This window comes from Cottoperca gobio, chromosome 10, assembly GCF_900634415.1.
Source record: "Cottoperca gobio chromosome 10, fCotGob3.1, whole genome shotgun sequence".
NCBI classification, from domain to species: Eukaryota; Metazoa; Chordata; class Actinopteri; order Perciformes; family Bovichtidae; genus Cottoperca; species Cottoperca gobio.
In genome coordinates, this window is record NC_041364.1 from 4,301,275 (window position 1) to 4,328,547 (window position 27,273).

General features: G+C 41.3%; 1 protein-coding gene across 3 annotated transcripts; it reads right to left on the bottom strand.

Moving 5' to 3' along the window:
• Positions 1-1,890: 1,890 nt before the first annotated feature.
• glrbb (glycine receptor, beta b) lies at positions 1,891-26,760 on the bottom strand. 3 transcript variants are annotated; one of them, XM_029442008.1, is made up of 10 exons: positions 26,387-26,760; positions 23,882-24,020; positions 20,876-20,982; positions 19,515-19,582; positions 13,541-13,767; positions 12,160-12,242; positions 11,482-11,622; positions 8,805-8,957; positions 5,750-6,069; positions 1,891-3,367 (listed from the first exon to the last, which is right to left on the bottom strand). In XM_029442008.1, exons 2-10 carry the CDS (start codon positions 24,001-24,003, stop codon positions 3,071-3,073), a joined length of 1,518 nt encoding a protein of 505 aa, XP_029297868.1. In that variant the 5' UTR covers positions 24,004-24,020; positions 26,387-26,760; the 3' UTR covers positions 1,891-3,070. The 3 variants fall into 3 exon arrangements, with proteins under 3 accessions (XP_029297868.1, XP_029297867.1, XP_029297869.1); XM_029442007.1 differs by having other exon boundaries at positions 26,371-26,760; XM_029442009.1 differs by lacking the exon at positions 26,387-26,760 and having other exon boundaries at positions 3,071-3,367; positions 5,777-6,069; positions 23,882-24,003.
• Positions 26,761-27,273: the final 513 nt, after the last annotated feature.

The window sequence follows — 27,273 nt, forward strand, 5'->3', positions numbered from 1 at the left end:
TTTTAAATATCTGTTTCAAAACAGGGAAAAACTAAGAATTGAAGACACGTCATTTTAATCTGAGAGAGGCACGTTGTCTAATCTCTATTTCCTCCACTATTAGGGTTTTCAGCCTTGGTGTTATTTCACCTTCACCTTTTCTCCTTTCACCATCTCTTCTTTGGTTTGGGCAGAACTAACTGTGATGACGGAGCCCACAGTCACGGTTATTTTACCGATTGGTTGGGTCTGGCTAGAAATGAGCTCCTCACTACCTTGACTCCTAAAAGGAAATGGCATCCTCCACACTTTTATGAACTTCAAACTTTTCGAGCCAAAAGTCTGCCACCGAACGGCCTCCGTGCCTCTGAGCGAATGGAAAATTGTGGCTGAAAAGATATCCGCCGTGGCATTCGGGAAAATAGCCTATTAATACTCAGGTTTCAGATAAAACCGTGACGATTCCCCCTCGACACTGCACAAATATAATCACTGCACTGACGTTATATTGGATGAGTGGTACAAATGCTCTTTCTTTTGAATATAAATTCAATGTTAACTCTGCATTTGTATATTTGTGTTGTTAGGATAAGGTTGTAAACGCACAACACTGATGTGTGAAAGCCTTGTTCACAGTAAACGAGCTTCCAATAAGCCCTGTGGCCTCTCGTCCCCCCCCCCACTGTTCCTCCTCTAATCATTGCCTGACTGTCATGGTGCTTTTCTTGGTGGCCTGGGCGGCAGCCTGGTGAGAGGTCATGTTGGATTAGAAAGCACCCTGTGTGATATAGGTTACTGCACTGTGCTGCTAGCAGGGTGCAGGGGTGTGGGGGTGGAGGCTGCACACACACAGACACATAAAGCGATAGATGAGTCACACCAGTTGACACCAGTGAAAGGACTGTACTTGATACTGGATTTAATCATTAACTCTTAATATCTATTAGCCGGTGCATTTTGTAATGTTGAGGTGACAGCCTCAGGAATGTGAAACTTGACTTGTTATCACTTCAGCTCTTCTAAAGGATTCTGACGTTATTGATTTAATGCTGAACATATCTTATAATGAATGTACCTTTGAACACCTTTCAGTGCATACATCTGTATTCTAGCATGAAGTGGAAATCAGCCTCATCTTTTCTGCCGGTGCCATGATCACACTTTACACACACAACCTGGCACGACATCTGTTTCCCTCCCAGGAGAGCGTTCTGTCTCCTTTTTACATTAAACAAATATACATGTGGCCATTGGAGGGCACTGCTCTGCATAATCTAAAAATGAGTCTTGGGATGAAAAACACAAACAGACATGTTTTTCATTAATCTGTGAGAACACATGCGTCTCTCGATGATTCATGTTTCATGTGTGATTTTAGAGGCTTTTTCTACTCGAGTGGAGTTTCAGTCTGACTCTCATTCTGCGGCAGGTTTTTTAGTAATGACAGACAAAATCCTTTCACATGTCTGTAACCATGGCAGCCATAGAGAGAAATATTTTGTATTTCTTTCCGGTTTTGTGCTTTTTCCCATGACATTTCGCTCTCCTTAACACGCACACTCCTGCTCCAAATTAGCCTCAAACGTCATTAATTTGACCCTGTTGTCATGACATAAGGCCAGCATCTACCTTGCTTCATTAAGCTGGAGACGGATCTCATACGAGACGTCTCGCAATGATAGTCGGGGGTCATTTTCTGAGCAGGTTTTGCATGAATAATAAATAGCTGGTTTGGCTGGTGATGGTTAATTAGGAGAGGTCAGGAAGAAACATCTGTGTTGTTGTGTGTCGGCGGAACAAAAGGGGGAGACGCTGGAGATGCAGACTTCTCCCGCCTGTTGCAAAACCATTCAGGATTAAAAAACAGGATGTGACAAAACAAAAACCAAACAATGTTAAAGAATTCAAATATGTGTGTTAATCTTTAATCACATCAAATGGTGAAAAGTCATTTGATTATTTTTCTCTGCTTGTAAACTTCACAAAACACATGGTCACAGTTCACTAGTGACCCATTTCCACACGCTACAGGTGGGTGATGGAAAACATTACATGTGTTGGAAAGGTGGCAGTGTCACATAACCATCTGAACAGGAACAGTGTTTCAAATATCCATGTATCTTCTCAAGAGCAACTCATAATAATAATAATAAAATGTAATAAATACTTTATATATATATATGTATTTAAATTGTATCTTCTTTTACATGCATTTCTTTTAAAACATGCAACGTAATTACAATGTTACACGCTTTAACTTATTTAACTAGACTCCCACTTGGAAAAGGAGGGAAAAAAATCAAATAGCTATTTACAAATGCTCTTTTATGGATCTGTGCATCTTCTGCTCGCTTGCTAAGCAATCCATCTCATTGGACTTCACACCGGTTGTATCTGCGATCCTGTATTAGCCTCTCGAGTACCATTATCAATAAACTAAGTGTTCCAATACGAGACGCTAAATATCTACTTTAGGTAAAGAAAGATTCATTTGTAAGATTGTTTTTTTTCGTACACAAATGATGATAGTCGTCTGTTTTCAAGTAAATGTAAATATAATAACAACACTACAGAACAGTTTCATTTTCTTCTCGGCAATTATTTTTGTGTGGGTAAGATTCACATTTCTCTATGAGTGCGTTTACATCATGCGCATCCTGGTTATGATTTGTTTTTGGAGTTTCCCTGTTATCTGTTGTGCATGTAAACATCATATCCTGGTTTCAGAAGATATGCAAACTGGAGTACTTAGATAGAAACCAGAATATCTAAGCATTTAAACGCCTTATCCAAGTTTGTAGGCGATCTTTGTCGGTATAGAACACAGTGGCTGAGGTCAGAACACCTGCTGGCAGTCGATCAGAAACCTGGATAGTGTAATGATCAATGATTAATAAGCAGGATTTTCATGTTCCTTGTAAATGCTAGATCCTGAATACAGTAAAAAACAGGATAAGACTGAAAACCTGGGAACTGTGTGCATGTAAACGCACTCAATGTTCACTTTGGGATTACACTTTTTGTAATCAGATCAACAAAGAACTCGTGGGGGAGAGAAGGGAGTCGACGATACAAAGTCATTTGGAAATAATCACAAGTATACGGACCAATAAACCACGTTGAAGAAGAGGAAGGAGAAAGGAAAGAGGGCGCGGGCGTACAGGTCGACCCTTTTGGCAGCGGAGGGGATGACTGGTTTCGGGGGAGGAGGTCTCTTGTTGTTCTTGGCCATGGCTTTGGCGCGAGCACTGGCGATATCAATGGGCTTCCCGTAGCAGTCAAAGTTTGACAGCTCAAAGTCCCGCGGGAGCGAGCCCACGATGCTGAAGTCGTTGGTCCGCAGGTCGGATTTAGAAGTGCACACCTTCTTGCAGCGAGTCTCCACCACCTGGGTGCAGGAGAACAACAGAATACATTGTTACGATCTGCAGCATTTCATCTGTAATATATAAACCAAGATAAGATTAGACTAATAGTCGGCCCTGAGGCAGTGGAACCACACCAAAGAGGTTCGATACCGACTGAGCACTGAGATGACTTGTGTTTATAACATTCTGCAGAATAGCTTTATCACATCTGTTGCTCCAGTTAAACCTATCTACCGTACCCTGGCAGACAGTAGTAGTACTATGTAGGACTTATGACATACTGCATATCAAATAAAATCAGTAAGTGCTAATCCCCACACGCACAGTCGCACCTGCCGCTCATTATCTTCCTGCTGCCTGCCTTCCTGTTTACGACACCAGCCTTCTCGATGTTTTGGTTTTGTTTGCCTTCGCTGATTCACCACCAAGCTCTGCTCCAGAACCTGACGCCTAGATGTCTTTTTAATTTCAGCTGACACGTGTCTGACTTCTGCTTTTGCACACGAAACATTAATCAAACGTTTCAAGGACTTCATCAGGACATTACGTCATGAGAATCCATGCATTCTGAATTGTTCTTACACTCTGTGAACAATAAATGACAACAACAAAAAAAGCATCTTTACATCAGCTGCAGCTCTTTTTACGGGTAACATGACACCACCCTGCATCTCAGAATAGAACAGAAATGTTGGCATTGATTTGTGCGCTCTCTCTCTCCCCCATGCAGGTATATCTATGTATCAATCTACTGTGTGATGTATAGATGCATGGATAGATATGTACACACACCACCACAACAGATGGCACAGACAGCCCCTGCTGACTCACCACAGCCAACTGATCGTCTATTTGCATATTTTCTATTAATCAGTTTTTCTGTCAAATGTGGACAAAACTGCACACACACCATCACGTAGAAACCGACCAGTACAACTCCACAAAAACGCACAAACACAAAAAGGTTCTTTGTGAGTTTTTCAGCAGCAATGGTGTCTCAGACGCGTCCAGTCCTACCTGCCAGGTTTCCTCTAAACTGTGAGGAACATTTAACTGAGCCTGTTTAGGAGTGTTGGACTCAATTGAAAACAGAGTACACTTTGAAAAGCCCAGTAAAGGAGCTGTTTCATCCTGAAGCTTGGACAGAACTCATGCTGATAAATCAAAACTAAATGTTATTTTAAGAGGAAAAACGTACTTTTGGAGCCAAAATTAGATTTACTTTGAGCTCTACAATGTTGCCAAATATGGTGTCTTGTAGCTCCCCCTACATCCTCTATGTGCCATCACACAAAAGGATGTAGTTTAATGTTGTCCAAAAAATCCCTTTCATCGACTTCCCTGTAGGCTGCGGGGTGAACAGTATCTAATCAGCCTATGGATGCTTACTCACTGAAGTCATTAAGCTCATTAGAGCTTCATTATTTTGATTTGGTTTTGACAAGAAAACTCATTAAACCTCAACGGAATAATGTAATCCTCTCAAACCAAAAGCTGTGCGGACCGACGTAGACTGTGAGGTACATTCATTTCAATTAGGCGCACAATTGAAAGACCCATACAGCATCCCTCATGCCCGATGTGCACGTGAGTGTCGGACTTGAATCGTGACTGAGCTGCGTGTATATTCTTAATGATTGGATGTCCATGTTTTGCATTTAGATTAGATCGCTGCGCCTCACTGTCACAAACCTGCCTGAGGATGTTTGATCCGGAATATGTATTTTGTTTGTCATTGTGCTGTGTGTTGCTGTATGTGGGAGGTTACTCGTGCACATACACACAGAGATACAAACACACACTGCACACTTACACAAAGCAACAGAAAAGCAGCATCAGTGAAATGTCTTGGTGATTAAGTAAATACCCAAGGGGACGTTCTTTATGATTATGGATGTGAATGTAATACGTTCCATATTTAGATCTTATACAGGACTAAACGTTCTCGCTGTGAAACAGGAAGTCGAAGTGTAGTCAGAATTGTAAGCAGCACAACTTCACATAACTAAGGTCGGTGAAAAACATCTTTGAACGCCAAGTTCTTTTAGCTTGGTTTAATAAAAACTTTATTTATGTAACGTTTTCAACACAAAGTGAATATCTGTATATGAATGGATAAAGGATAAGGTCAGTGTTAAAGATTATTACCTAAGTAATGTCATCAAAATATTGATAGTGAGCAATAAATATATATATATATTTTTTTTTTGGGATTGATATAGCTAGTACATTTATTTGAATAAAGTTTTGGCGACACAGTTACAATCGTTATATTTAAACGCTGCACATAAAGTATAATGTTGCATTGGGAGACAGTGTGTCACAACAATCTGCAGACATCTAAATTGCTCTAAATGTAGTAGTGACAGTGTAGATATAAACAAACACACACATATACACACTTTAGTTATCAAACCCGATGCACTGACGTGCAAGGTGCTGACATGAAGCGGCGTCCCTCCGGTCCCGTTCACCGTGTTGTTCTTGGCAGTGGGGCTCTTTCCCGCAGCCTTCTCCTTGGCCGCTATCTTGGCCTTCTCGGCCTCAATGCGCTTCGGGCTGTTAAGCATCACTTGGACCACGGCGTACTCCACCAGCGAGGCGAAACCAAACAGCAGGCAAGCGATAAGCCAGATGTCGATGGCCTTGACGTAGGACACTTTGGGCAGCTCCGAAGCCAGGGAGGTGCACTCAGAGGACAGAGAGAGCACCGAGAGGATGCCTAAGCAAAGAAGAAAGACAATTAACCTTGTCAGTCTGCAAAGTGACAGGAAGGTGGATGTAAAAACTTGAAAGTGTAACTTTTCTACGATTAATACATAAATACATAATACTTCTACACTTCATGTCATCTACCAGCCAGTCAATGACAACTTCTGCTGCAGCTTTTGATATGTCGGCCACAACAATACGCAGCTCCGGTTAATCATATGATAGAGTGTAACCATGACTGTCAACATACACCACTGACACAAGACAGTCCTTCCTGCGTAGCGTAGATGTTTGTTTCCACTGAGGACAAGTATTTGATCCACTTACTGCTGAGAACATATGCATTTTCTCCTCAAAGCATAAAATGCGGAACAAATTAATCTCCCAAAATGCACAAAAGCTGTAATAAAATGCTCACTGAGAACATGACAGCAATTAGAAATTCATGACCGTTCCTTTACCTCCTCTATTAGGACATCTCCAAGAGCTCAGACAGCCTCTAATAGCAGTCATTTAAAATTGTTTTATCTCTGATAGCTAACAGGATTACAGGTTAGACGTTCCCCCTACACAGCAGCAACTCTTTTAGGCTACAGCAGAAGTAATTACAAGCGCTCTCCTCAGATGGTATTGTAACCACCAACGACTAGATTCACTGCCCATTCCCCTCCTGTAATGATTCTTTAGAGAGATAATAAATACAATGCAATGATCGATTGGCTTTGCCTCCAGGCCTCATTATGGCCACTCATCAAGGGAGGGTTCACACAGGGTTCAAGATCTTCTAATCAAACTGTTCTTTCCTCACTGGGAAACAGTGTTTAAAGAGAGCATTGTCATCCTGGAAGCCCACCTATTATCCACGGAGAGAGAGGACACATGAGCGGTGGGTGATACTAAAATAGCTTTGTTTGCCTTGTTCCCCAATGACACACACAGCTGCCTGTAAACAAGAAACCTGCACTATGAATCAGACAGAAAGAACTCGGAAAACATATTTCTGAAATGCAATGATAAGGCCACTTTTTTTACTGTAACATTTGCTCACACTACCTAAGTGGAAAGAAAACACGCTGCACACACATATCTTTCATCATTCTCAGGTAAATGAACACACGTATACACACACACGTACATGCACAGACAGTTAAAGGCTAACACACCCGAGAAGAGCAATAAATGAGTGTAGTCCCACACCTAAATGTTGACTGACCTGGACTGATCCCATTTAGAGAGAAGTCAGAGGAGGCTTCCAGAGGAGTTGGGGTGATGATGGGATGAAAGTGGTGATAAACAACTGGAGGGAGGATGGAGAAAAGGAGGCAGTGGACGACGGGAGTGAGATAACAATGTATTATCTTCTGCCTCTGTGACACTGTGCGTGGGTGACACTGACGTATTAGACACATAGTCCATTATTGAAGAGTAGGAACAGAAACTTTGTCTGAATTGTTAATATTGTTTATCAACTCTACGATGTGCAGTGGCAACTTGCATGCATGGGAAATATATGAATATGCACGACACAAATACATTTATTAAGCTATGGTGAAGAAAATAATCAAAAGGTTAACAATGAAGATGCGATGAGTGCATGTGGTGAGGTCATCACTATCTTCCATTTGGACCAAACAAAGTGTATGAACCTAGTTTGAGAGTATTATGCAGGTGAAACTAAGACTGTGCCAACAACCATAACTGTAAACAAGGAAACACCAGTGATAGCTCATCTGTTTCCCACTTGTGATTTATTCAGTGTGTAAACAAATAGACAACATGAACTCAGAACTAGCAGTACTGATGCATTCTTGTGTCCTCTTGGGGCTCAGACTAACAGGCTAGCTGGACCTTTGTAGGTTAGACAGATTGGGTGCATGTCCTCATGCACCTCAGCACAACCCTTCATTAATTTGGGTTAATGGGGATCAGGTGTTGCCTCGTTGCTGAGTGTCTCCTGGTTCTCAGTCTCCTGAAGAACTCTTGTTACACTGATTAACAGACAGATTCACCAGAAACACACACGAGCTGGTACCTTTTCTATAAGTGAAGCCTTGTACCTGCAGGTTTTAAGCTTAAGTTGAATGCAAAATCCAAAAATGTACTAAATGTTGTTACATTTTGGCAATGGAGATCTGTGCATGTGGCTTTACATTCACAGTTCAACAGAAAACCTATTTATTTTGACATTTTCCACTCAGATGTGGAACTCAAACCTATTTTCCAAATGACTAAAAGATAATAACTTTTCTTACATGGACCAACCAGTGCAGTTATTGCACTTACACAATTAAATTCCCATGTATTTAGACCTACTGTACTAAATGCTGCTTAAAAGCACTGACATACCTAAAGCACCAAGTGGTGGCTCCCATCTGTCAGTAACAGCTGTGTTCAGTGATTCATGACATATAGAACAACACTGGACACTAGATAGATAAAGTCACTCATGATGTCAAAGTGATTGATGATGTCATGAGGGATTAGATTGAGGCCATAATGTCAGTGAACCCTAAAAACATAAATCCTCCAGAGAGTTTGATTTGATCCACTACAGTTCTGTCCTCCCATGGCTTTTTATAAGAGGATCTTTCACATCTTATTACCTCAATAACACCCACCCTTCTTTTTGATCTCATGTCCAAATATGCACTGCACCCTGGTCGAAATGACGCTCGGAATATTTACACATCATGTGTATCGGTAAATGTCAGTGGAAGGTGGTGGAATTGATCAAATAATCCGTACCCAAAGGCACCCTGGCAGCACTCGCATCAGGGTTGATCCAGAAGGACAGCCAAGAGAGGACTACGATGAGCAGCGTGGGGGCGTAAACACCCATCATGTAGAAGCCAACCTGTCGCCGTAGGGTGAAGATAACCTCTACGCAAGTGTAGTACCCTGCATGAGGAAGAAGAATATGGTGAAATATGATTTAAGTAACTTCAGTAAAATGCAAAATGAGAAGCAGGCAGAGTACAGAGGATACCGGCATCATAAACGAGGTAACTGTGTTCCAACAAGACATAGCTCCTTTAAAATAAGATGGATGGATTGTATTCGTTCATTATTAATGCTGGATTTTGGATTTCACGTGGGCAATATGGTCGAAATTCTCAATATCTCTTCGGTAATGGCCTATTATGACTCAGTTTGGTCTAGAAATGTGAACTTCTTGCTCCGGTGTTGAAACAGAGCAGGTGGGTGAAATGGCCCAATACTGACTTGGTCTATTAAATCCGTATCAGGCATTGAGAGGAAAGGCAGCAGCCAGGTTAAGTCCTGTATCTGATCTTGCCTTTGTCTTGGCACAAAGCACAGCTGTGTGCACCATTAGCAATAGAGGAAACAAAAGAGAAGGGAAAGAAAAAGGTCAATGTGCAAAAAGACTTTAACATCATTGCTAACTTTGGTAGAGCTGAGACCAAAAACATTTCCAATTCATACCATGCCTTTTATGTAGGAGACCTAGATCTGTCCTCTGCCGGTTCATATTTTTAGAGGATAGGAACATGTTCCTGTTTTCAGAGGATTATCATTCTTAACGGCAGAGCATATATTTCCATTTATAAAAGATCAATTCTAACTGATCCATCTCTACTGGAAATGTGGTTTTCATTAGTCGGGCTTAAAGCAGGAATATGGAATAAGCATCAATACATTTTCAGACCGCGTTGTGTTTCGCTCCTTTGAGGCTGGGCGGTGGGTCCAATGGGATGGTAGAGTGGATGGGCTGAAGTAATATTTAACTAGCCCGGGGATCTCTGGGTGAGCTTTATAAAGCAAATAAGGGCTGCCTGTGTCGCAGAGCAGGCTCGAACCGGTCGTACACAGAGGAGATCTTTGTGTCTAGCCACGTTGCCATGGAAACCCGTTAAAAGGCTGACTCATTGCCAGCAGTGTGCCTCCCGAGAGCGAGAGCACTGAGGTCATACCAGCTCTGTTGGCTGATAGAGATTTTCCATTTCATTGCGAATGTAATTTTGTACCGACATTGGGCTGAATATGGCAAAGTACCAGGACCTTTTATTTTTTTTAATTATATGAATACTTTAGCTCTGACAACATCCTGGGGAAACAGGCTAGAGCGACATGTTGTACTTTAGTGTGAGCATGTAGCTACCTTCACCCAACATCTTGGAAATATCTATGAAGACACACTAAAGAAGCAAACGAAGGGTTGAGATGGACAGGTGAATACTTTCTGCTGATTGACGTTGGTGGTAACCAAGAACACGTAGTAATGTGAGGAGAAGACAGAGCAACTCAGGGTTAAGTACCTTGCTTAGGGACACAATGGTGGCAGCCCTGGTGTTGAACTCACAACCATCTGGTGTTGTGTATGGAAGCCATACCACTAGACCACTAGGCCACCACCACCCAACTTGATTCAACTCGGATATGTAGCTTTCTCAAAGCAAACACTTGAACTTGTCAGAGAGACGTAACTAATGACGTTATCAATTACTTCCTTCCATTGAGTTGTGCTACAGCCAGGGCTGTGGATCCTGGCTTACACCTGAGTGGGATAGAAACATAATCAATGACCTGTGATTTTACTGCCGTGACAAATCACAGCGTCGGCCACGACAAGGGTCCTTACTTTCAGAGTATTATTACAAGCTGCGCTTTTGTTCTGGCAATTATTAGTTCACTTGGAGAGAGTAACATCGTTGGCATGACTGTGCAAAGAATGGACTTTGCAATAGTGATTCTAGTTGACTGTGTGATCACAAAGCAGTACGTACACATCTCTACTCTTCTTTAAAAGACTTAATCTCCACACGGCAAAATAATCCCAATACTGTTAGTTATTGAGGTGTTACATTTGAATTTCCTTGAACAAGTGGAAGCAGCATGATTGAGGTGTAAAATATGTCACAGGGCTTCACCTTTAGTCAGACAAGAACGTGCAATTGAAGCTGCTGTTCAGGATCTGAGCTGCTAATATTTCATCTTTCAATCAACAGCTCGCAACTAATCTTACTTTGGCAAAAAGACCCAACGTCCTCTCATGAGTTCTTTGACTAGGAACTTATAACACAGCTTGTATGTTGGTTACAGCCAGAAGCATAAAGGCCCACCACTTCACGACTCAAAGTCCAACTACAAACTCCCTTTTAAACAAAGGACAGTGTAGCCTTGAGCCTACACGGAGAAAGATATATTAAACTATGTTGATGGATGGATAAAGGGAACACTAAAAGATGAACGGTAATGAATTTAAAACGTTGTTTAGCTGAAAGACATTGTGGTTGATGGAAATGCTTTAAAAAGTAAGTTTAGGAGGGAGACCTAGCTGCTTTTAGCTAGTACTGACAATTTTGAATGATTACACATCTACTCTTCTTACTAATAAGCATTTCTGCAGCTTCCTGCTTCCTGAAAATATATTAGACAATTGGATTGGTGACAAGGACAGTACCTGTTCCTGAGTAGAATTTGGTGCAGTTCCCATAATCAATATCTTCCTGTCTGATATCAAACTGTGGCAGAGCGATGGCATCCATTTGCACCGGGTCTCCTGTCTGCCACATAAACTGCAGGTCGTCTGTGGTGTAGCCAACTGGATGAAAGAGGCACACAAAAAGGGAATACACATTTACATTGTTGGAACCACACTTGCGGTTACATAAATGCATATATATACATGCAACCACAATATCTGGTTGCACGTTAAGCAAACTCAGAAACAGAAACATACAATCAAATACAAAAATATAATATAAATGCACACAGACGAGCAGCCTCAGCAGGCGGGTTAGCCATTAGGGGGAAATGGCTTGAAGTTATTTTGCTTATTCAAGACTAAACTGCTTTGTAAACAAGATGCAATAACCACAGTCAAGCTCAATTAACTGTGAGACTTTCACAACAGCCTTAAAATATGATGATTTATTCCACTTCTCTCAGTGTTCGCCACGGAAATTGGCTTCTAAACACAAGCAAAGAGCTTTCATTTACCCCAAAAACAACTACTTTATAAAAACAACAAATATATTCCCAACTCATAAATACTGTATCTCCCAAATATTAACGAGCAGCAATCACATTTACGGAGCAGATATGTGATTGGTGGTTTAAGCTGGTATTATTCACTCACAGCTTTCAAGTTGCATCTTACACCTTTGTGTGTCCATCGGGAACAATGCCAGATCCAGCGGACAGGAAAGGGTGACGGACAACCTGGAGGAAGAAAATCGTTCAGTTTTTTCGACTCACACTCACACATACTGTAAGCCTTGTTTGCATGACTCTAGTATTACCTTGAGATCTCATAGGTTCACAACAAATGTCTTCAATGTTTAACGATTCGTTAGGATTATCTGTGGAGACGATTGAAACCCAACACAGCAGAGAGGAGCTGTTTCCCAAACTAAACAGTCTCCTTATCTTTTCAATATTTCACTCTTGCAGTCTGCAGCTTCAAATGATTCCCAGAAATAACAAGATAATAATCAGGGAATCGTTGCTTATATGGGAAACAAATCTTCCGTTAATGATTGAGAAGCACACAGGACTAAAACAATCATTGAAGATGTGCAGGGCATTAAGACGAACACAACTGATCAATTATTACATTACCACATCAATGCCTCCAGGTAAGAGTCCTCTGCAACTAGGCCTTAAATCATACGATGTGTTTGCGTTCACACACATTTAAAGCTACATTACGCAAGCTTTGCACGGAGCCTGATGATGTCATTGAATTGCCATTTTGTTTAATTTGGCAGTTCATTCAATCCGCCTGACGACATGTTCACGTTAGCTAATTGTTCTTGTTTTCTTTACCTTAACCAATCAGTAACAAGTAGGGCGTATCTATTCTACGACATCTTTTTTTCAGTTGAAATAGAAGCTATGGTGAAAAAAAAAACGTGTTGATTAAGGAGTTATTATTTCTGTAAGAGTACTTACACAACTCGTATGGCCGTGTTTGTCTCATCCACATTTGATGCCATTTTTCTTGAATGCAGCCTTATTGCACCAACTAAGCTGATTTACTGATTGTTTCTTAGGAAATAAGCATCAACGGCCACCACACCAGACCATAGACTGTACCAGACCACCAATCGCTTGACGCGTCTAAAGCGTGGGTTCCAATTAAAAGTTACGGAAACTTTTATGGCTCCAAATGGATGAATTTCTGAAAAATGGGAAGTTCAATCAAAGAGATTCTGATATGAAGGCAGTAAACTTCACACACTAAAATGAGCCAAGAGAATGAAAGTTTATATTCATCATTTCCTGTGGGTGAAGACCTCTCTGTACCCAACAGTATATCATTTGAGCAAAAGTTCACTGAGAGATATACGGTGACATTATTTAAAAAAGTTTCAAGACCAGAATTTCTTATGAAGTTGAAAGCTAGCTAAAGGTCATGTGACATTTTCCTGTAACAACAATTGGAGCATATTTAATTCTTATTTTCAATATTTAATGCCTTTCAATTTGCCAATCACACATAACATGGACGACGTTACCTCATGCTGATGAGGACGTCTCCATTACGGAAAATGAAGAGGAGAAGGTTATCCTGGGTAACTTCATGAAAGTTTGCGCTCTTCTCGTTAGCGAAGAACAGGTCAGGTTTCCAGAGACATTTGAACATCGTGGGATCAACGGTGAGAGAGTCAGACTTGAAGTCCTGCGGTAGCTTCAGCCTCGGGTCGTTCCAGCGCTGCCGCAGGAAGATGTTGACTCTGTAATCCTGTGAGGTATAACAACAGACAAACGTATCACGTGAGCACTAGTGGACACACTTTTAAAATGCTTTTAAAGGGAATAAAGATCTCTCTGAATGATTTGTTCACATTTTCCATTCTGGTTTTAAAAAGAGGATTCTCAGATAGACGGCAAACTTTAATAACGGCGGTGGCAGATAAAGAATAAGAAAAAATGTGCGCATTTTCCTGTTAGCACCTTTCCCCACAATGCCCTTCAAGATAATTATAACTGTTCTAGGATACAGCAGTTTCACCTTATTGACAGGTTATATTTTCTTCTTCTTTTAAGTCGTTGACAAGCAGTGTTTTCTCAGAGCCGACGTCTCAACACACCACTTCAACGTGCAGAGTGACATTTTACAGCTGCAGCGAAAACACTCCTGACATCTGCTTTTAAAGCAGTCAACACACAAAAAAAGACGCTCCAAGGGTCAAATGTTATCAATACAGAAGCATGTGATACAGCAAATGGCTCATTAGAGAGCCTATTAGTGAAATGTCCACATTGTTGTTGCTGGGAAAGTGAGGCTTTTTTTTGTGTGCTTGCTTTGATGGCGTGCTTCAAGCTGTTGTGGGACCAGGTGTTAGGAAGGACTATTACTGCTGAGTGTGAAGACGGATGACATGTCAAATAAACCTGCCAAAATACCAGCTGTACAAGTGTGTGTGGGTGTGTGTGTGTGTGTGTGTGTGTGTTCCTGGGTAAGAATTTACCGACCTACTTCCATCTATTCATTGTTCCCAATTTTTAAAATATCGGTTCACTTTTTTTTTTTAATGCAGCAGCTTATGTTGAGTCTGCTAAAAGCCAACATTTATCAATGCTTTATGGTCTGCACTCAGGCGTTTTCAGATTTAAAATGGTGCACTTGTTCTCATATAATGAGAACATAGTATATCATAGGCATTCATTAAATCAGCAGCAGAGCCAATAATTCACATGGGATTTTTTTTGACAAACCAGCAAAGTTTCACAAGGATTAAATGAGAAATACTGCAAAACAAATATGAGTATAAGTAAGGTGTTGACTTCCCTTTGGACAATCACTGTAGAGTAGAAATGAAGTCAATTAGATCCAAGGAATGCATCCCTTTGAACCCCGCGTATTAAACATTGGATAAGTTCAAACATGGCTGTGCATTCAGTCATTCCAATGACATCTGCTCACAAAACTCATCATCTCTGACCTCCATGTCTGTTACACATGTGTGTTAAATTCTTTCTCTGGTTGAGTCTTATTAACTGCTGGTCCAGGTAAAGGACACGCAAATAATATACCTATACGGCTGTTGGTGGTCTTTAAAGATGCAAACAATGGACCCAATGGGTCAAATTGTTAGTTGTGTGTAAGCAGTTGTAGATGCTGTTGTTTCCTCTGTCTGTTTGGATCACATGTCCCGCAATCCAACTTTGGCCACTATGACAGAAATCATCTCTGGGGGCTTGCTTTAAACTCAGTGATCCTCTGACTTCATGTTGTTCAGCCCCTGTGGGACACATGGTCACAATAAGCTCCCTGTGTTGGATCCGATGCCAGGCAACATGTTGAGTCTCACCCTAAGTTGAGTTTATCTTGGCTGCAGTTGTGCAAAGTTTCATTTTCTGGTCTTTCAGGTGTTCTTCCATGTTTTCTTTTGCCTCTCTGCAAAACCTCTGGGATGCCACCTGCCTCCATTTACAACACATGGCTCGCAGTTGCCACGGTGATTCTCCCTTTCAAGCTTTTATTTTGGAATTGCACAGGTTAATATTTCTGATGAAATATGTGTTGTGTGTTTGCTGCCAAATATTTCAGTAAAGCCAGATTGAGTGAGAAGGGAAGATTGTGATTTCTTAAATGCATGTTAACTTTCTCCTTGCAAAATATATTCCAACTGGAAATATAGCCAGGTTTGACAGTGAGAGACAGCCAGCTGACCTAAATGTGGTTTTATAGTGCATCTGTTCCTAATGAAAGTACATTGGTTATGATATTTCTTTTGTTTCAGCACTTTGTTACCTTTATCTCCAGTAAAGTATTCTGCTACATACACTGAAGTACAAATATTACAAACAAGAGTCAGACTCTTTCTTTCCTTTTTTCCTTTCTGGTAAGCGAGGACACATTTCACAATAAAAGCATTTCTCTGGAGCAAACCAGCACACACACTAACTTGTTTTTCTTCACATATTTATACTATCTGTATATACAAATACAATTTCTAAATGCAGGAGGTGTTTTCACCCTTCATACACAGATTATTTTCCTGGCAAAAAAACATATATGTTGTATGATTGATCTACGTATTGTGTTGTGATACACGCTGATGCACAATGTCTCTGATACAAGAAACCAAATGAAAGGTTTCCTTCCTCTCGGTTGTATATGGATTATAAACACTCAGCTAACACCATTTTATACACAGGGGTCTTAGGATGGTTTATAAATGCAGCTGTAACTCAGAATGTGCTTTTATTTTCTGCCAGTAAACATTTTTAGGAGAAGAAGAAGAAGAAGAAGAAGAAGAAGTGGTCAAACCAACTGTCATTTCTATACAACCTTATTTTAGACTCCAATGTCCTCAAGGGACGGCACAAATAGCTTCTGCTGGCTCTTCTCTTTCAATTCCCACACCTTCGCCTTTTTAAAAACCAGACAAGGAAACACATCTCCCCTCAGGCTCACTAGCAAGGTGCCTGCACTGCATTAGATTGTGAAGAAATTTAACACAACCTCTCGGTGTAATCAACGAGGAAAACTCAACATCACATGAGTCAACCTCTCCTGATGAATACAATCATAAAGTGGAAAATAGATATGTTAACTACGGTGGAGTGGCCTCGGGAGGTGTAAATGATGAGAAAGGGTTTCCTGAGATCAGATACCACACAGAGTGATACATTGAGGGGGAGAGGTGAACAGCTGTCACTTCTTTCTCCTCCTGGATTTGTTTTGAACCTGGCTCACTTTCATTTTCTGTCTGTCTTTCAATAGGGAGGGAAGAGGAAGACAGAATTGCCATCTGGGAGTCCCTCATCTCTCTTCGTCTGTCTTAGTCTTGGGTCTTACTTGTTCCGTCTCGATCCGATCCTTCCCCTGGCTTCTCTTTCTTTCAATGCTTTCCCTTCACCTGCTTCTCTCCTACTTTGTCCTTCCAGACGACATAATGTATTCTCCCTTCCTCTTCCTCTTATTGTTCTTCCTCCAACCTTCCCCTGCTCAATTTCCTCAATCCTGTCTGTTGTCTTTCTTCTTTATCATCTTCTGTCTGGTTCTCTGTTCCTTTTCAATTCACTTTTGTCTTCTTCCCTTTTAAATTCCCTTACAGCCCTTCTGTCTGATATCTGTCACTTTCTGTCTCCTTTGCATTTTCTTCCTCAGTCTCTCCCTTCTCCTTCCTTCTCCTCATCATTCTCCTTTTCTCTTCCCCTCTTTCTTTTGTTTCCTATTGTTTTTCTCTTCTTCCACCATCCGTGCACCCCCACTCATACACTTTTAGTTTTATGTATTTCCTATTTTCAGCATTGGTCTGGAATTGGACCTGGTGTGAAACTCTGCACTGGAACATTATACAAGCGGACACACTATACTGATCTGCAGCCAAAAGAAATATTTCCAGAGCATATTTTCATGCAGCTCCAATTCCAATATATAAGATCTAAGGCTTTGTTCAGAGTGTCGCTTCTCATGAAATGAAGTTGGAGAACATTGATGACTGCTTTGGACTGAGACACAGTCCAGACGTGCGAAGGTCTAGACATAGAACTCTATATGTTCCTGGGAAGACTGGGGTTGGCAGTATTTGTACCTGAGCTGCTTCCTCTTCCTCTGCTTCCTTTGGAGCTGAGTCCAAAGGTGTGTCTGCTAAACATGCACGCGTCTTTACGGCGTGTATGCTTTGTTATCATTTTATGTTTAGCCGTTTTGTTTGGAGAGCATGTCTTCTCTATCTGGCATAAATGCCATTGACCAAAACAGTGTCAGTATATTCACATTGTGAGTGAAGATAAATTTGCTCAGCAGCTCTGCAATTGACAAGAAGTTTGACAGCTTTGGTAAACACATCAGATTATGTCTTTATTTCAGTTGTTAGTTCAGTTGTGTTGGTTGAAAAAAGTTAATTTTATCCTCTGGTATGTGGAATCAAAAACAGTTTGACAAAAACCGAATGTTTTAATCATTTTGGTAGTATTCTGACGTTGCATTATAACTACATTGATGACTACATTGCTTCATTTAGGCCCAAGAAGTGCCTGCATGATTTGTGAACCACAGGCTTGTCTGATTACTTTATTACTGCGTTCAATTATTCTGTGAGAATTCTTGTCTTCATTTGGAATAAATCTCTCCAGATTACAACCTGTAAAACCGCGCTGTATAAAGGAGTTCATGAGACAGAATTAAGTCAAACTGTGGATTCTGTCACACTGCGCTGCATTCATTTCAATTACCGTGTCACATTATAGAACATATTTACTGAGACACTTAATGTTTATTGGCTCCTCCCAGCAGCTTTAAAGGTGTAACGAGCCAGCTGCATTTACATTACCTCCTGTGTAATGTCGGTCAGTCAGTGGGTAAGAATACCACAATTCCACCAAACAGCTGAAACTCTGAGAGCCGGTCAGAAAACACTGCTATAATCTTCTGATCCATCTGTGTTTACTGGGGCACTAATGTTAACCGGGGGCTGTAGTCCGTGTAATGTTACGTTAGTTTGTTTATTAGACTAAATCTAAAGTGGCAGAAACGAGAAAACGAGCTGCATATTTGGGTCAGCCAGGAGAGCAGCCCGCCGGGGGAGGAGAGAGGTCGGCTGAGCTGGCACTCAGCAGCCGCCTCCGTCAGACGGAGCCCCAGTCAGCGGCCAGAGGGACTTGAGCTCAGCCAGATCAAGCCTGCAGTTCCCCCGTGTTGTGGCTGAACTTGAGCTAACTGCTAACTGAAGCTACGCCGTTTCCCGGGGCTGTCGACAGCTATACACTCGAAGAAACAGCCTCCTGGCAGCCGTGAGGACGAGGCGAGGGTGCGGGTGGTTTTCTCGTTTCTGCCACTTTGAATGTAACCTTAAACTATGAAACAGGCATGGAACATGTAATATTTACAAGCGAGTCAGGAACAATGCATCCATGATCAGGCAGCTGTGCTTCTTCTCCCTCTGGTGTGAGGTCAGACTGGAGCTACAGTGACTCACTATCGCCTCTAGAGGAACAAGTGGTATTACAAGACTGGACGGAGCGGCGCTAGTTAGTTAGCATGCTAATTGTAATAGATATCTCTGCAACACAACACATAGACGTCTTTGACACAACGTCAACACTGTTACCTCTCCACATTCTATTGATAATGTTAGTTAATAGCTTTAATGTTTTGAATTCTGGTACATCTTACACATTGAACCTTTAAATTAAAACACACCACACCATTAGAAACCTTCAGGAATGTTCCCTTTATTGTTTCCTAAGTGATCAAGAGTCGACTCAGCGTCGTCCTTGAGCTTAATCTGCTCACTAGGATTCATCCTGCACTTTCTTTATCAGCAATTAAGCCATGAGATAAATGAGGCATGAACACCCAAGTCTTGATAATGATTTACTGCTAAACGGTCTGATACTGTCCAGAAAAACATGCTCATGCATCCTTCTTAAAACGTGTAGGATGAAGCAGTTTTGAGCTCTGATCCACTGCATCTGATTGGCAGAAGTATTGATCATCAATACTGTCAGACTGAAGGGGGATTGAATTCTTACCATGGTCGTTTCTTGGATGGAGCCAAAACTGTTGATGAAAATGTTCACTCTGTCTTCCACTGGAATTCCTGGATTTAGAAATAGGAAAGAAGAGATTGTATTATCCAGGCTGTATTTTACTTGAGAGCGATGTACCTCGGTACTTGAAGCTCACACTAAGTGTCAGTATGCTTGTAAAACCCTGCAGGTCTTTGTTTCTACATATTTTTACCTGGTTTATCATCAGGATTTGTGAAAAACATTATCGACATTACAAAGTAATGGAGGAAACCTCTCATCCTCTCTGCTACGCTAACGCTGTAAACATATATACTGGCATCTCTCGCCACTTTGCCTTTAGCATAAGCTAATACAATCCTTGGTGAATGCAGACTGCTCACCCTCCTTTGAATAAATGATTTCCTTTGAGGTGTTTACTGGAGGCTCAGGAGTTTCATAGAATAAATTATATCATGAAATCCACAGAATTAAAGTGCAAACTGAGGTGGCATACAGCTCTCAACTTCCCTTCATTATTGCAACCAAGCAAACTGACAAATATTCAACAAACCCTTCTGGTGTTAGCTTAACATTCTCTATAGGGTCTAAAAAAACAGCTCAGCATTTTATAGGCCTGGGCAAAGTAATGCACAAGGCACAGTTTAGGATGTAATTTCAGAGATTATGACATGGATGTTAATGGACGGATAGCTTTTAGCCCACCCTGAAATCAAGAGCAGATGTTTGGCTGCTGGACCAGTCCCAGGCATTCAGAGAGGCAGCTGATTCTGTTCACAATGCATCAAACATAAGAGTCCCACATTCAGCTTCTGCTGCCAAGTGCCAGAGAATGGAAACTACCTGAAGACTGGTAAGACCATCAGTCAGACGCAGAGGTCGTCAATCACCCCTTTGTTATTTTCATGGCTGTCTCTGTGAGACTGAAACCTGGTACAGTGTGACATTTACAATACACTGTACACACTGTAAAGATGGATACGTGGTGGACAGTAAAGAATGAACAAACATTGGCAGATTCTTCAGGCAGAGTATTTAAATATAGTATACAAACTTGACACTATATGTATTTGTTTTTAAATTTTATTTCCCTGTTTGAGTCAATCAACACAACCAGAGCACATCGGTTTATTGTAACAGTGTTGTAGTACATGTTAAATATGCAAGTGTATGCAGGACAGGAAATTCATTTTCATGAATGTCTAATACACCATTTATGCAGATACTTGTTCCTGCTCCAAGTTTATGGAAGAAATATGGAGGTGCATATTCATAATATAGTTTCTTTAATTAACTTGACAGCACTGTAGCAAAAATGTAAATTAAGAATAGACAGAGACAGATGAAGAGGAAAGGAGACTTGCCTTTGAAGTTAGGCCTTATTCTGGGATCATAGGTGAGCAGTAACCTGTTCAAGATGTTACTGGTTGTATTTTCAGGGACTCGTGCCAGATCCTCAGATGACAGCTCTCTGCAAAAGAGACAGAGAGGGAACTGCAGGCACGATTACATTAGCAGGTCAAATTCCTGGCAGATGAACAATGCTGTAAGCACAGCACACCCTTTTCTACTCCGTGTACTCTTAACCCGAGAGATCTAGCAGTTAGGGATTAAATTAACTTCTAACATTTGGACGGTGCAGGCAATGCTGGCATGATCATAGATAGGGGACAACCAATCTAGGACAATTATATAACTATTTATAAATACAAATATGACATAACTAAGAGTCTACAGCCATGCCGGTAGACATCTTTGTGAAGCTGTACTTGGGTTTAGCTGTGTTTTGAGCTAAATGCTAACATGCTCATATTTAGTACGTATGTTTATTATTTTAGGGTGTTTTCATGCTAACGTTTGTACAGCAGAGGGTTGATTGTCTAAGGAAATTGTTGTGGCTTCAGGGCAACAACTTAAAACTTGTAATATCTTCAAGGACCTTGTGTAACAACCTCAGAGACAGGGAAGGAAGACTCAAATGCACGACACCAGAGACAGATGTAAAGTGTAAAATAAAATACTTTACTTGCAAAAGGTAGCACAAACACAAAACACTCACAAGAACAAAAATTCCACAATACTGCTGATACACTGGTTCATGACACAGAGACATAACAAGACAAACTGGCACAAGACAAGGGGATACAGGACTATTTATACATGAGGTGAGTGGGCACAGGTGGAAACAATCAGGGGCGGGGCAGACGCTGACGATGGCGGGAAACCACACAAAGGCAGGAAGTAAAGGGATCTGGAATAAGGAACAAGAGGTAAGTACAGAATAAAACAGGAAGTGCAATGACAGACAGTGACTGACAAGACTGGACATAAGACACGATGACTTGACGAATGACAAGACGTGATTAAACCACCAAGTAAGAATAAACATGAACTAACAAACAAATCTGACAAGGAAATAAAACACAATAATAACTACAACATGAAAACTTTAACAAACTCGACGAGACATGACACCTTGGCGTCCCTCAGAGGCCATCCTTACCATGATGTTACTTTGGGAGCAATGAAATTCAGGTGGCGGATGGCGTTACCACAGTTTTACAAGCGGGTTCGAGAATTACGATGGCATTCGGGTAATGTGAAAATGCGAAAGGCCTTAACTCGAGCCAGTGTTTGGTTTGTCCAATCTGAGCTACTGTGAAAAACATGGAAGAGGACCTGCTCCCTATGTAGATATAAAGGGCTCATTATAAGGTGACTGAAAACACAAAGATTCTTAGTTCCAGGTGATTGTACACGAATGAAAACATAGTTATGAATATTATTTTCCATTTCTGGTTATAGATCCCCCAAAATAATACAAACTGGTCCAAGTCGATGAGTAATGCTGGTATGGGTTTCAGGGAGTACACATGACAGTGTAGTGTTTCTGTGTATTTACACTTTTTATTCAAACCAAAATGAGAGTTTCCCTTTGAACCATCCTGCAAAATACCAACAAAAAACAGCTGTTTACTTACAATTATCACCATAACATAAAGGGGTAACTTTCAAAGACGTTTCGCCAAACATCATTTGTTGTCTGAGGTTGACTGATGAAAAACAAGGGACAGAAAGAGGGAAAGGAGAGAACAGGATCTGGCGGGATAGAAAGGAGAAAAAGAAAGCCTCCTTGTGGGTGGCAATGATTCTCCTGCCAAAGAATTTCCCCTTCTCAAAGCACTTTACATATCATTATGTAAACCTTATCATGCACTGAGGATGAGTTAAAGTGCTCCACAGGAATGCGGTGCAGTGTGTGTATGTTCTGCGGTTCCTCTGATCAAAGTGAAACACATAATTCCCATCCACTAAACCTCTTTTTTTCTCTCTTTTAACAGACCCTTCTGACAACCTCAAGCACAACAGCTAAACTGGAACCAAGTGGTTCCCTTGATCCACAAAGGCATCCGCAGCACTAAACTCGAAATATGTCATACAGCTTACACTTGCCAATACTGGGACTACATCAAACAGTTTCTCCCTTATTTCTAGAACTTTCATTGTCGAGCCATTTGTTACCATTTAAGGAAGTAAGGGGTGCAGCTCTGCACAGCATAGAGACAATGGACAGTGCAAAAGGCATGCTAGGCTATATTGATGTTCATTTGTTTAATAATACACATAAAATTCACTTTTTAGTTTATCCATGACCTGATTTCCTATTTATATAAGACTTTGTTAAACAGTTACATATGTTACCAGACAGGAAAGAGTAAAATAAGGTAGCATCAGTTTACACCTTGCATTAAAATGCAAGTTTTGGGTGATCGGATTGTAATTGGATAATGCTTGACCACATAGAAGTAAAGGTGGAAATGCACCCAAAATGCATTGAAGACAGATTGTTATCTGATCGGCAAAATCCCCTCCAGAGGTGGTCAGGGACGCATCGCGACCACGCTACACACAAGTATAAATCGAATTGCTTTTTCAATCCACACACAACGACTCCATGGGCGGAAATGCGGCCGATCAAATCTCAATCAGATCCTAATCGTATCTCAATCACATCTCAATGTGGACACTGAAGACATATTAACACCAGGTGTATATGTAATCAGGTTAAATCATGTCCAAACACAATCTAGATGCATTTTAATGCTAGGTGTAAAGAGGGTCAGTGTGGAACAAACCTCCACACTTTTGATGTATTTGGTGTTTATTTCTGAGATGCCCATTGTTCCTAGTGTTGTTCTGCAGTGAAAGAATCTGGTCAAACACGGCCATAAAGAATGGAACGTAGGATCCATCAGGTGTAAAATGGACAAAGGTGTGCTTTAACTGAACGCTTAACTATCAATATGGGCACCTCAAAAGGTCACTAAAGGGCGACTTACAGCCCATGGTGTTGTTTATCCCATACTTACGATGGACAGAAAACCTGCTTCCCTTTTTTCTTTCCCTTCCTTGTTCCTTTTTCTTTGGCAGATCCTCCCTCTAGACAAAGAGAGAGGACCAGGAGAAAGATGGCGAGCTTCTTGATGCCCATTCTGGTGAGAGATGAGTCTGTGGAAGAGAAAAATAAACATTTTGAGAAGAGGGCACAGCATTTAAATTACTCAGGCTTAAAACTGTGCAATTAAAAAGAAAACCTGAACTGAATTGTATTCTCGTCACATTCAACAATTCTCAGCAATCATTTGCACATGCGACAGAAGACAGTTGTTGCTTAAGCTTTGCCCTCGGTGGGAGTATTAAGATTCGGTGTGCTTTATTTTCTGAACGCTGTGAGTGTGTCTTTGCTGTCCTGACAGGATGCATTCCCATCTTCTCTGGATGCATGTCACATACAGTAATTGTCTGAAATGTAAATGTATCAATCTGAAATCAAGTAGTGCACGTTCAAGCATCAACACACCTGAATAACAACAAATAATTTCCTCTACTTCAGTCTAGAACCTGCAGAAAGATGGCTTAATAATGCTGTTTCTGCCTGCAACTTCTCTTTTCTATCTCCACAGTTGTTTATCACATTCTTTATGAAGTATATAATTAGTTTTGATCTATGATAGCGATGGTGGTATGGTTCAATCCTTTCTCACACAACACATACACAATGTAGGAGATAATATGGGCCTGTGTATTTACCATACATTAAGTTAGAAAATCCAAAACCAGGTCTAACAGAACTATACATGTACAGATGCACACTTCTACGTACAGGCATTACACTTTTGTTTTTCTTGATAGGGGCCATTAATCACCTAGCAGCCATAGTGCCTGTGCGATTCATTCCCCATTAGGGAAGAGGTGCCCTTTCCTTGCATAGGAACAGTAAGACCAACAGCTCAGCCAACAGCTCACCCCCCATCCTGCCAGCGAGACTGTACATTCACCGAAGCAGTTTATTGTCTAGACAGATAAACTCTCTCTCGCCGCCGTGGCCCAGTAACTCTCTGAATGTTCCTCGCCTGCTCATTGATCATCATCTTCTCCAGTGGAAAATGGTTTCCAGGAATATTCCTGTAAAGAATGTGGGGTTGTTTGGTGTCTCCATTGAGGAGAAGAAAGTGGCCAACATACATCAACACTGACCCACACATATCAGATGGCAGCAGCTGGAGTGAAGGGAAATGTCTAACTTGGCAGCCAACCACATTTCTTATGTGACCTCAATTCCTATGTCCCATTTTGCTTCTAGCATTTCTCTACATGACAACTCCCATCTCTAAACATTATCCCTGACGCCACAACAGCACATTATGGCTCTGTTTCCCAACTGTTTTGGCTTGTAACGCATTAACCAAGCAATGTCCCATTATAACTGTTACAGTATGTCACAGTTTACTTGTGTATTTAAGACATGAGCAGATTAACCAAGGAATCGCTTCCTTTCTCACATCTTTTAAATTGTAATCGTTTTCCTAAAACTCTTCCGTAATTCATGAGCACTCATGACCTCTAACATTTATTTGCGGCGTCAGTAATTTGTTATGATAATATCAACTAATAACAATATACTCTGCTTTATTACCCAAATAAATCAAAGTGTAATCAGACGCTGTGTTCTGTATTTGTGGCTAAATTGGAGCACACCAATACACACCAATGATAAACTGAATCCTGTGCAGAGAAATGTGAGTTCAGCAGAGACCGGGTCCATAAATTGACCTTGGTACCGCCTGAGTCAACTGTGCCACCACTGAAGAACATTACCCTTGGTGTTTTTTACTGCTGGCAAAAAACAGCAGAGGCTTTGTCATAAAGTGGCTGAGAGTGACTCAAGCAGCCTCACATGGTCTGCCCCAAGGGTCCAAGGTCACAGAGTACTTCTGCTCTGCCCACATTACTTCCACACGCTGTGCATTTATAGATTCTGGACCATAAACATGTTGTTCTATGAAAAACAATTCATTTAAGAAGATGAGGACATTTAGGTAAATTATTATTATTATTATTTAGAAGCTGTTAGCAGTAATACAATAAAGCTTTGTTGTGTGGTTTAAATATCAGTGTACCACACTTCATTCACACTTTAACCCAGGATAGGCCTGTGCTCTGCTTATCAACATACTGATACGCAACCAATACACAACACCCAGTATGAGACGACCGGGGCACTCTCTACCTGTGGCTGCTCGTCGCTTTGGGTCTCTTTGGAACAAGAGAAAAGTAAGTAACAGAGACTGACTCATGCCCACAGCCTGAGCATCAGAAGAGCAGAGGGACGCGCGTGAGAAAAACACAGCAAGCCGCGACCACCATGACGGGGATGGGGGGGGGGGGGGGGGGTATGGATGCAGGAAAAAGATGCCAGTGCATATGAGCGCGAGCATGGGATTACACAACACACGAGCGCACGTTCCGAACATGAATAACACGAAAGTCGTATATAATAAATCACGCTCCCACTTACCGTGTGGCTTTCTCACCTGTCAATCCTTTAGAAAACTAGAGTAAGTGACGCTGACGGTGCAAACAGCCGTTAACAGAGCCTTCCAGACCAGTCGCTGTCTTTCTTTCCCATGCTGTAGTTCTGCTCGCTCCACTGAAGCAATTTGTTTAATTGATTTTGTTGGAAAAGTTGCATCTCGGCAAATTGCCAATTTTTGTTATTTATCACCGCGCTCGGTTTGTTGTTATTTTGGAATCAATGTGTATATGGCTGCTGCCCTTTCGCCTCAGCCCGGGAAGCCCAAGATGGAGGCTTGCGTGGTACCTGTCATGCAACATGCGCAGTAGCGGCTGCACGGAGCCGGAGAGCATCATCAGTCCTCCCATCAGCACCACGGACAGCCGCTCTCCGCCTCCACATCCACCGCCGCTGCTAAACGCTGAGACGTGACGTGGAGACCAGAACAAAGAAGAAGAAATGCTCTCATTCACGTGATGCAAACGCCTCACTGTTTATGGCAGCGGCCGTGTGGTATTTAGAGGCAGATGGATGTGAACAGTGAAGGCTAAATAGACCATAAAGCAGAGACCGACGGGCAAATGATGGATGCTATACAGTTCAGGCCCAGGCATATAATAGGCTGAGGGCTTCTATTGATATTTATTATTATGAATTATGTGGTATTCAAAGACCTCACTCGCTGTGCATGGACTCATTTATATGTAATTCAATTATAGAAAAGCGAATGAGAAAAATGACTTGGAAAAGGTAATAAAGGACCAATCTGTATCTTGACATCCATACATCTATGTTACTGTAACTGGAATTGTAGACCCATTTTACTGATGTGCTTGAACTGGCAAATATTGCTGTTATACAAACTCAACACAAGGAATAAATGGACACTAAAGCCATTCAAGTGAC

Excerpts from the sequence above, each read along its gene's own strand:
- glrbb (XM_029442008.1), bottom strand. The coding sequence starts at position 24,003 with ATGGGCATCAAGAAGCTCGCCATCTTTCTCCTGGTCCTCTCTCTTTGT. Across the intron at positions 20,983-23,881 it reads AAGCAGGTTTTCTGTCCATC|AGAGCTGTCATCTGAGGATC; the intron begins GTAAGTATGGGA and ends TCTCTTTTGCAG. Across the intron at positions 6,070-8,804 it reads TGCTGCCAGGGTGCCTTTGG|GCATCCTCTCGGTGCTCTCT; the intron begins GTACGGATTATT and ends TTCTTTGCTTAG.